Raw genomic sequence first — 9366 nt, 5'->3', positions numbered from 1 at the left:
GCCGCTCTTCGCTTGCGGCGCAGTGGCATGCGGCAGATTCACTTCAAGGGCCAGGGCCAGCAGTGAGCCGGGACGTTACTCCATCGCCAAGATGTGCCGTCCGGCTCGCCGCCGCCCTCACGGCTGTCTGCGTCCCCTGCCTTTCTGTGGCTCCCTTCCCAGCCTTCCGCGGGGATGACTCCACCCGGCACGCTGAAGCTGGTAATTGCTTCAACCACCTCGTCACCCGCAGAATAGAAATCCCCACACCTTTCGACGGCCAACGCAGAAAACTCCGCACCACAGATCGCCGCATTGCACGGATGGTAGACCCCTCCCCTGCTATCAAGCACACTCAGCAAAGCCTTTAAAAAAAACAACAACTTTCCTTCACCTTCACCGTCACCTCGGAAGCCGCCGTGCATGCAGCTGCGCAGAATAACGTGAGGGCCAACGCGTCAAACAGCACATGGGGCACAGCTTTCCTTCGTGTCGCTTTGGAGTCTCCTTAGTGTGTGTGCGTGTGCGGTTTCACTGGTCTGCGTGGGGATGGAAAGGACGAACGCAAAGGTGCGCAAAAGAGAGAAATACAGCCAGCACAGCGCACCATGCACGTAAACAGAGAAAAGTTGGCAAAAGTATTAATTATCGTCAGCACAAAAAGTAATTGCCTCGTTTTTTTTTTTGGATTTACTGTCATGAGCGGGTGATTATCGCAGAAAGGGAGGAGAGTGTCACCGTCATGAATGGCGTTTCCCTATTGTAATTCGTGAAGACACCGTAATCCGTATTCCTGGATTGCCGAGTCTGTCGTTCTCCCCAAAACATGTTGAATAAGTTTCCCGTCTTTTTCGCGAAAGGCATCCTCAATTGCCAGTCGTGGATGTTGCAGCTGCATGAACCATGTCACTCGGGTAGCGACACCGTCCAATTTTTGGATGAAGCGCAGAGCGCTGGCTACTTGCGCGTGTAGAGCAAACTGCTCCACAAACGGCACGTAGCCGATAGACGGTTTGGAGGCGATGTGGCCGCCTAACACACCGCCAAGTTTTTCCGCCTCCGCCCACCTGCCAGCATCGCACAGGGCACGCAACTTGCTGTAGGTATACGTCTTCTCGGTGACGTGGTATTTGGCACGCAAGTCTTCTGCTTTTCCCTCGTCGCCGTGCAAGAGACAAAGGTAAAGGGTGCGTGCCACGCTACACTGGAGGAAGCGTTGGTCACCGTACTCTGCTGCAAGGCGTTTTTGCACCTCTACGAGCTCAAAGTGCATATTAAGCCACCTCAATTCATCATTTCTCGTTTCAGCAGAGATCGGTAAAAACACCAATGAATAGTTCCTTGTGGCACCGGCGGAAATGACCTTTGCAAGCCCTCCACTAGTATTATGTTCCATCTTCTGGGAGGTCCCTTAATGCAGCCAACGCGTCAGACAGAGACGGTGGTGCCAATACACGGAGTACTGCCTCGAGGTGCGGATCCACCTTTGTATTTGGGTGACCATCTCTCCTCACACTGTGAGATGTAGGAATTCGATTCGCGGTGCTGTCAGGTGCGTCTGCCTTTATCTGTGACAGTGCTGCTGGCTGCCTTGACGACTCCTGACTCGTTTCACGCTTGTCGGTTTCAAGCGAAAATGCAATGCAGCTACGAGCACAGTAAACCGCTAAGGTGGAGTCAAAGTGTGCTGTGCAGATTTCTTCGATCAGCGCTCGCCAAAGCGGAAGCAGGCGCGCCCCAAGCAGCATATATGCCAAAACCGCTGGGTAGTCCAGTAGCACATTGAAGAGCTTGGGGCGATCCTCCACTGACGCTATGGCGTAGACAAGTGCCAGATGGATGAGGTCGGCGTCATCGCCAAGAGCCGCCCAATGCACGGCAAGCTTCCACTGACCAATTAACAGAAACACTGTAACCTTTCTATGCACACTCAAATCCTCGTTGAGTAGTGCTGTGGCCAGTGCGCTGCGGCCGTGACGAAATGCGGCCAGAGAGCTCTCCGAGTAGCTGGCACCGGGATACCGCTGCATAACGTCGCGGATCTGCGCGTAGACAGTGTTTTCATCAAGTGCAGTGTCACGCACTTTGTGGCACGACCACTGTGAAAGCAACCGCAACGGCTCCATATTGAGAGCACTTGTGATATCGAAGGCCAGTTGGAAGCAACACCGATTGGACACACGATCCACCAGCACCTGAGCCTCAGAAGGCATGAGAGTGCGGACCTCCTCCAGCCCAGAAAGCCTACAGTATTGTTGAAAGGAAAGTGGCATCCGGCATCCAGGGTGGTTTCGCACGGCGTGAAGCACACACAGTCGCCGCACAATGTCCACAAATGCGTCGGAATCATACTGCCGATGCACTTCACTGGCAAAGGAGGCTGCGGCCAACAAAAGATGCTGCTTTTCCGGAGAAAACTCATGCTGCGCAGCATCCATAACTTCATCAATGATCCCAGAGAAGGTGGAGCTTCCCCAGCTTGAAAGTAAACGACAGACTCGCGGCAAGCGATTCCCTCTGTCCGCGCAAGCAGCGACCAACTGTGCAGGAAGGGATAATGGTTTGATGCGGCACAAAGTGACAAGACTTTTCGGCACCTGCTCAAGAAAGTAGCAGGCTTTATCGGTAAGAACGCGAACACCGTCGATTTCCGAAACAGTAACAACATGTCCACTGCCCTCGCGTTCCCAATCGAACCGTTCACACTTTACCGACGCCTCCGGCAAAGTCGGAACCAGCAGAGAGAACATTGGTGCGACCGTACGTGATAGGTAACCCTGATGAACAACGGCGTTGTTGAAGTGAAGCATGATAAATGATGACCCACACCACTCCATCTTTTCCGGTCCTCGGCTACGTGAACCCAACGCCAGGGAAAACTCAACAGAATCCAGATTACTCGACAGGACGTACAGTTCCGCCCGGTCCGTAAATAATGCGATACACAGGCCGGTGTGGTTGATCTTCATCGTCAAAACTCTACCAGGAATACACTTCCGTGCCTTTGCATGCAAGCCATGATTGGAGGTGAAGACATGCAGCGTGCTATCCCCTTTCTGGCAGTGTGACCTGGTTGTCAGGTAGAATACCGTATCAGCGTTGTCGTTCCACTCTGCTGGAATAAAGTCAAAGGTGGTGGGGAAAAGCCCCGCTTCAAGCTGCTCGGGGACCTGCAGCTTAGGGGGCTGGCGCTCGACGTGCATGACGCCCCGCAGCCACCCGTTTGCATCGATGCAGAACAATCCCTCCGGACGCATACAAGAAAGAATGGTTGAGGTAACCGCAGCATTCAAGGGGTTGGAAGATGTTGGAAACATGTTGTCTTGCAGCCGAATTGTGCAAGAGGAAGAGACGCCATCCAGGCTCAGCGAGGAACACCCCGTATAAATATCGTTAAAGAAAACACAGACTTCTTGGTCAGTTAGAATGACAAGGACCTCCTCCTTCGTCCATCCCATGTCGATGGGTGAACCCACACCACACGGAAGACAGAGCCTCGCCTGAAGCTCACCAGCACTCGTGTACACGTGCACTATGCCATCCACGTCACCGTCACCATCGGGCGGGGGCGGTGCAGCATGAATGACGGCGATGGAACCCCCAAATGGGGCTGCGCATGCAAAGGCACACATGGCCAGGGAGAAGGGAGAAGCCGCTTCCACAAATGGTCCCTCAGTGACATCCCAGAACATGCGGTCATACAGCGTGAGCTTCCGGCAGTATAAGTCAGAGGAAAAGGGGAACCATTCGCCCAGCCGTTCCACCATCACATGACGCCCCCCTCGCAGTGGAGAGACAGCACCGTTTTTCTCCTCTCGTACACAAAGCACCCTGACCGTAAAAACAAAACAAAAAACAAAAGGACGGTGATACAGACCTGCATGTACGCCTGCATAGTTGCAGAACAGAGACAAGATTTCTCGAAGAGAGCTCGCGCCACAAACATGCAGTACGACAAAAACGGCGCATACGGAAGGGGCGGACGCACACGCTGAGACCCCAACCCACCAAAACCACCAAAAAAAAAACGCCACAACATGCCCTCCCATCCCCCGCTTCCTTGACTACTTGCGTGGAGGATTTTTATAAGCGTCTAAGGCAGCTAAACACAACCGCAGCTCCAGTGCACTCCACTTCTGAGGACCCACGCATGGCACCCTCTTCGCCAACCGAGGTCCCGCAAGCTGCAAAACATCCGTCAGTGTCATATTCTTCACTCCCAACAAGTTGATGAAATCATGTCTTGGGTACACCAAGCTTGTGTAAAAGTCTGAGAAGAACTGCTGCTTCCTGTCGTCGTTGCCGGAAGAGAGAAGCAGCGTCTGCGGAGGTGTTTCGCACAACCACACGTAGCAGTCCTCCAGCCACCGGTAGAACAAATCGACAAGAAACGCCACGATGTCCTCCTCGCGTCGCAGTGAGCCCAGCGTCAGTGTGCTCCAATACCGCCCGGAGACAACAGAGAACACACGTCGCGGCTCAAAGGAGGACCCATTCCCGTTAATGTCAAAACCCGCCCCCTTTAGTGCACCATACACCGCCGCGGTGTGATGCATCAAATGCTCAAAGTTGTTCGCCGCAACGATGACAGTACCAAAAAAAACATGACTCCTTACTCCGCCCTGCGCCAGCTGAAGATTCACGTTCTGCAGTAGTGCATAAACATCGTCCCGCACACTTCTATGCCCTGGAGGGCCCCTCGTAAATCGATAGCCACGCACGCTCTTCGCGCTGGTCGCTGCCTCCGCCGGCGGGAGCAGAAACGCACTCAGCCGCTGGGCCTGATCGGAGAGCGGGATGATGCGCCACGGGGCACGAATATCAATCGACGTCACCAAAAGGGCGTCGTCAGACTCGCAGCAGCCAAAACGCACCACGCCGTCTAATTGTGCGGCCAGTGGTGGAAAGCGCGTGCCGGCTACAAGCCCACAGTGAAGCGCAGACCAGTCCATCACCACACCGTCCTCGTACCACTCGTGCTCCCACGCCATGCAATACACGCCATCAGTCCCGTCAAGCCCCTGCAGTGACTCAATATACTTTTCCTCCAGGGCCTGTGTGAGCCAACCTTGCATGATGCCCCTGTAAACTCCCTCTGTGAGGTGTGATGAACACCACCAAACACAGACAAACAATAAAATAAAAAGAAATAAATCACAAGAAGTGACACACAAAACAAGACATGAAAGCAACAAATAATGGCAAACAGAGGGCAAAGACCACAAAAAAAAAGGAGCCGTAACTACAGAGAAGCACATCTCAAGCAGCGTGCAGCAAATACCACCATACGCCCCATACGTCTTCACCACGCAAACGGAATACCCGGTGGCCTCACAACCGCCCAGCATAAAAAGTAAAAAACATCAAGACACTTCCCTTTTTTCTCTTCTCTACTCACCGACCCAGACAAAAGGAAACCGTCATCAATGACTGGGCACCAGAGATCAACAATAAAGCGCAAAGTTACCATAATCGCGAGGACGCGCAAAACAAACAGCAAGCGTCTTTTGTACCAGGAGAACTGCGGCCGTAGAGCACGAGCAAATGAAGAGAAAAAATAAAAGTACGCAATTTTAGGGCCAACATGGCATGCCAAAGATGATGCATCACCTACATTCTTCTCTTTGTGAGGGTCGCTCGAGTGAGTGAGCTACCCTGGGTAAAAAAAAAAAAAAACAAAGGAAAAGGAAAAGTGAAACATGTAATACTCATCAATGTGTACCTGCAGAGAAAAGTAACATAACTCTGCGTACAGTGTACCTAAAAATAAAGGCACCAGCTCACGACGCAAAATACCAGCAAATTTTGTTTTAACTTCCACTCCCTCGTAACCACGCAAGAAGCGTGGCATACACTTCGCGGAGTCGTTCTCCACCATTTGGTTTGTTTTCGAGTTTCCATAGGTACATTAACTCAATGGGATAAAACCCCACATGGTGGGATGTGGGAAAAAAGAAAGCAGTGGGTGCCAGAAGCGTTTTGGGGAGTAAGAAATATAGGGGCTTACATACACACATTAAATCCCAATACTCTCCCCCTACCCCCATCAAAAAAAAAAAAAAGACTATATAACAACAGCAACAAAGTGGGGAGAGACTTGTAACTAAAGTCCAGGTCCCAAACACCGGCAAACGTTATATATACGCCAGCTGTGCAAACGCATTACAGTGTGTAGGGGAAAACAATGCATATATATGTTGTATATCGAAGGAAAGAAAGTGGATGGCAACAACAAGTAGAATATGTTGCGCCAACCCCAAAAAGAAAAGCAAAAACAAAACAAAACCAAAACGATATATATATGAACCCTCATCCTCACCTCTCAAGTCTTCAGTATCGTGAGGCACAATCGGCATCCCAAAACCTACACCAGCCAATAAGGCAGAATAGTAAAGCTAGCAGGGGAAAAACAGATTATCCAAAAAAAAAGCATAATAAGGCACCCAGAGACCGCAAAAGGTCAGGTATTAAAGAAAAAGGGGGGAAAAAGCCCACATGGATTAAATTAGAGACGTATTGGGTCTAACACGCAGAATGGTACTTCGCTTCGCAGACGCAGGATTCCACGGCCCTAACTCAGCATGATCAATAGAGGGCGATGTAGACACCACTCTAATGGAGAGGGGCTCCAACGAAACACGGCTGTTGAACATACAACAGAACGCCTCGCTCCGCGGCCGTGTTTCCTCCACCTGTTTCGCGTTGTTGGGCAAGACCGTATGAGAGAAAATACGCACACCCTCCCCATAGGAATGGAATGGGGAGTGCATAGGCTCAGAAGTTTCATTGACAGGACTGGATACGGGAAAGCTATTCGCGCCGAAGGCAACAGCGCTCTTTGCGTCTTTGTTAGCGACAGCTGTGGGGGCGGCGGGGTTGTTACCAAAGCTACAATTCACCAGTTGCACCCCACGACCGTGTTTGCTCCATCCACGCATAGATGCGTTAGCCTTCGCCACGCCACTCGACGCAGCATTGTGGAACCTCCTTGAAACGCCCTTGTTGGGGTATGACAGACCATGGTTTCCGTACAATGAAAACCCAACTCCATCCGCAGAAACTCGCATGACACCTGCACCCACTAACTTGTGTAGCAGCGCTGAGATGTTGGCGTGTACGCGCATTCTTCGGGCCAACTGCGAGGTGGGATTCCTCGCCGCTTTCAACCAGTTCCAAATACGTCTCTGCACCAGATATCTGCGCCCCACTCTTTGAATGAGCGCCAAAGCAAAAAGGCGACGTTCCTCTGCACGGGCCTCCCTTGAGCGCCACCACCGAATGATTGTTGCGGCAGCGCGTCGTCGAGTCTCCACAAGATATTTCCTGTCTGGGAACCGTACCAAACGTAGATGTGAGTTGAACTTTCGACGTTGTCCAATTGGGGTTAAGTGGTATTCGTCCGAGAAACTCAGCGTCGGTGTGACGCAGGAACAGCCAAACAGTCTCACCAGTGGCAGCGTATCGTCAAATGTAGTTGCCTGACTTGCCGATGAAATCCACGACAGGGAGGGAGGACTCCGCTGCGCCTCGCTGTCTCCCTCGTATCCGTTTCCTGCCTCGTGTAATACTGCAAAATTAGGAAGAGACCAACTCAAAAAACCGGTGCTGGTGTCGGACGCAGGGTGCGTACCACGAGACAGAGACCTAGCGGAGCTGTCAAGGTTACCTCTTGGCCGTGGCAACCAAACACGATGGCTCAGCGAGTAATCCACTGAAGTCGACCGTGAACTTTGCCGGCAAGGAAGAAATAATTGATACCACGCCGGCATGGCTGTTCCCCCCATGGAAAGAGAGTCGCTCTCCATGTCCAACGTACTATTGCCCAGCTCACCCATCCGTCAGTCCAAATCCACTAGTTGTCCTCCACCAATTGAGAGGAAAAATAATAATAATAATAAAGAGACAGCATAACAAAGCAACGAACGAACAAACAAACAAAACGCCTTCCCACCCTGGGACTAGACTGCAGGGCACAACACTTCAGCAGCCGTTCCTTTTGGTTGTATATAGTGCAGGAGCATCAATGATGGCTCGCTGTCAAACCGTATTCAAACGCAGGGAACACATGAGAACACGATAGCCATCGTCTCCCATCTATCCCATCTAATCCTCCTTTCCTTCACTCTCTCTCTCTCTCTCTCTATCTCTCTATCTCTCTCCACTGGGGATAACACAGCTCAGCACGCGTAAGGTTCGTCCCCCTCTTTTGGATCCAAAGACGCAGCTCACACCTCCTTCCGCATTTCTTCTAGTACCAGTCGCACGAGATTCCGTATGATAAGCCCAACATCGTTATAATTCGCCACATGCGTCAACAACTGATGTTTGATGCAAGACGGCTTCACCCCGTTGCAAAGCTCACGAACCTTGCGGTACTCCTCAAAGTTGTTTTCCTTTAAAAAGGTGATGACGTAAATGTCCTTAGGTTTCACTTGAAAGAGGTCCTGCAGCGTCCGGTACAGCGCGTCCCGGTGCGAGACGCCGTGCAAAATGGCTATCGGCTTCACCATCAGCTGGCACCTGTCCCCCACCACAGCACAGTCCCGCTGCAAGTGCTCCACAAGGGCGTCCGCGGCCCCGCCGCACTCCGGGTCGTCGTACGTCAGCAGCACGATGAGAGAGCGCGGCATCTTCTGGCCAATTCAAATGCGCCAAAGATTAAAAAAAAAGAGAAAAAATCAAATTTTCCCTTTTCGCTTCGGGCCGCGACGACTATTGCCCTGTGTCTCCCTTGGCTTCAAGATCCATCCACACACAGCCACAAAGAACGGAAACAAGAACAACAAGAACAACTACATGAAAAAAAAGGTTAATATCCGTCGATGGTTATGCACTATGAACAGACGCTATCCACTTCCCCCTCTTCTTCGGTCCAGGGAAAGAAATTGTTATTTAGAATGGAAAATGAAAATAAAAATTAAAAATAATTTTCCGGAAACATTCCCCCACAATGTGTCGCTTAGAACAGTCCAGCCATGCCGAAGTCATCATCATCTTCCTCGTCCTCAGGCTCGGCGGCAGCAGCAGCAGGGGCAGCGGCGGCGGCGGCGGCGGCGGCAGGGGCAGCAGCATCAGCCGCACCACCACCAAGCTTGCCCTCCAGAGCGGCCTGGCGCAGGTTCTTGCCGTCGAACTCGTCGAATTCGTACTCGGTGGCCACAGAGACGCCGAGGAGGTTCTTGAAGGCGTCCATGATCATGTGTGGCAGCGTGGCCGCCGTCGGGATGCCAGCACCCAGCGACATCGCGGCGACGCTGCTGATGCCGTCCAAAAGGAACTTCTCTACGACTTCGTCGGTGATAGAGAGATCCTCACGGAGGAACAGAACACCACGGTCCCACACTGACTGCACCTCCACCTGGTAGTAGAATGGGGAGATATCCAGCT

The 9366-nt window shown here is 52.0% G+C and overlaps 7 protein-coding genes across 7 annotated transcripts, besides 7 other annotated features; 1 reads left to right on the top strand and 6 right to left on the bottom strand.

Moving 5' to 3' along the window:
- Nucleotides 1-38: 38 nt before the first annotated feature.
- TraAM80_05223 (uncharacterized protein) lies at nucleotides 39-404 on the bottom strand (the record flags this gene model as incomplete). Its single annotated transcript, XM_029382112.1, has 1 exon — nucleotides 39-404. One exon carries the CDS (start codon nucleotides 402-404, stop codon nucleotides 39-41), a length of 366 nt encoding a protein of 121 aa, XP_029238035.1.
- A 332-nt stretch (nucleotides 405-736) lies between these two features.
- On the bottom strand, nucleotides 737-1252 carry TraAM80_05222 (vacuolar protein sorting protein 16; the record flags this gene model as incomplete). Its single annotated transcript, XM_029382111.1, has 1 exon — nucleotides 737-1252. One exon carries the CDS (start codon nucleotides 1250-1252, stop codon nucleotides 737-739), a length of 516 nt encoding a protein of 171 aa, XP_029238034.1.
- Nucleotides 1253-1364: 112 nt separating this feature from the next.
- TraAM80_05221 (putative vacuolar protein sorting protein 16) lies at nucleotides 1365-3746 on the bottom strand (the record flags this gene model as incomplete). Its single annotated transcript, XM_029382110.1, has 1 exon — nucleotides 1365-3746. One exon carries the CDS (start codon nucleotides 3744-3746, stop codon nucleotides 1365-1367), a length of 2382 nt encoding a protein of 793 aa, XP_029238033.1.
- A 297-nt stretch (nucleotides 3747-4043) lies between these two features.
- On the bottom strand, nucleotides 4044-5054 carry TraAM80_05220 (uncharacterized protein; the record flags this gene model as incomplete). Its single annotated transcript, XM_029382109.1, has 1 exon — nucleotides 4044-5054. The coding sequence occupies one exon, from the start codon at nucleotides 5052-5054 to the stop codon at nucleotides 4044-4046; it is 1011 nt and encodes a 336-aa protein (XP_029238032.1).
- Nucleotides 5055-5640: 586 nt separating this feature from the next.
- Nucleotides 5641-5677: a microsatellite.
- A 552-nt stretch (nucleotides 5678-6229) lies between these two features.
- Nucleotides 6230-6271: a microsatellite.
- Nucleotides 6272-6479: 208 nt separating this feature from the next.
- On the bottom strand, nucleotides 6480-7814 carry TraAM80_05219 (uncharacterized protein; the record flags this gene model as incomplete). Its single annotated transcript, XM_029382108.1, has 1 exon — nucleotides 6480-7814. The coding sequence occupies one exon, from the start codon at nucleotides 7812-7814 to the stop codon at nucleotides 6480-6482; it is 1335 nt and encodes a 444-aa protein (XP_029238031.1).
- A 43-nt stretch (nucleotides 7815-7857) lies between these two features.
- Nucleotides 7858-7877: a microsatellite.
- An 11-nt stretch (nucleotides 7878-7888) lies between these two features.
- Nucleotides 7889-7918: a microsatellite.
- Nucleotides 7919-8098: 180 nt separating this feature from the next.
- Nucleotides 8099-8138: a microsatellite.
- A 66-nt stretch (nucleotides 8139-8204) lies between these two features.
- TraAM80_05218 (uncharacterized protein) lies at nucleotides 8205-8609 on the bottom strand (the record flags this gene model as incomplete). Its single annotated transcript, XM_029382107.1, has 1 exon — nucleotides 8205-8609. One exon carries the CDS (start codon nucleotides 8607-8609, stop codon nucleotides 8205-8207), a length of 405 nt encoding a protein of 134 aa, XP_029238030.1.
- Nucleotides 8610-8751: 142 nt separating this feature from the next.
- Nucleotides 8752-8776: a microsatellite.
- Nucleotides 8777-8857: 81 nt separating this feature from the next.
- Nucleotides 8858-8906: a microsatellite.
- Nucleotides 8907-8929: 23 nt separating this feature from the next.
- Nucleotides 8930-9325, top strand: TraAM80_05217 (uncharacterized protein; the record flags this gene model as incomplete). Its single annotated transcript, XM_029382106.1, has 1 exon — nucleotides 8930-9325. One exon carries the CDS (start codon nucleotides 8930-8932, stop codon nucleotides 9323-9325), a length of 396 nt encoding a protein of 131 aa, XP_029238029.1.
- Between the last annotated feature and the right edge of the window lie 41 nt (nucleotides 9326-9366).

Source organism: Trypanosoma rangeli (assembly GCF_003719475.1).
Source record: "Trypanosoma rangeli strain AM80 chromosome Unknown Tra_15.4_contig_00165, whole genome shotgun sequence".
NCBI classification, from domain to species: domain Eukaryota; phylum Euglenozoa; class Kinetoplastea; order Trypanosomatida; family Trypanosomatidae; genus Trypanosoma; species Trypanosoma rangeli.
This window is presented reverse-complemented; position numbering and strand designations above follow the sequence as displayed.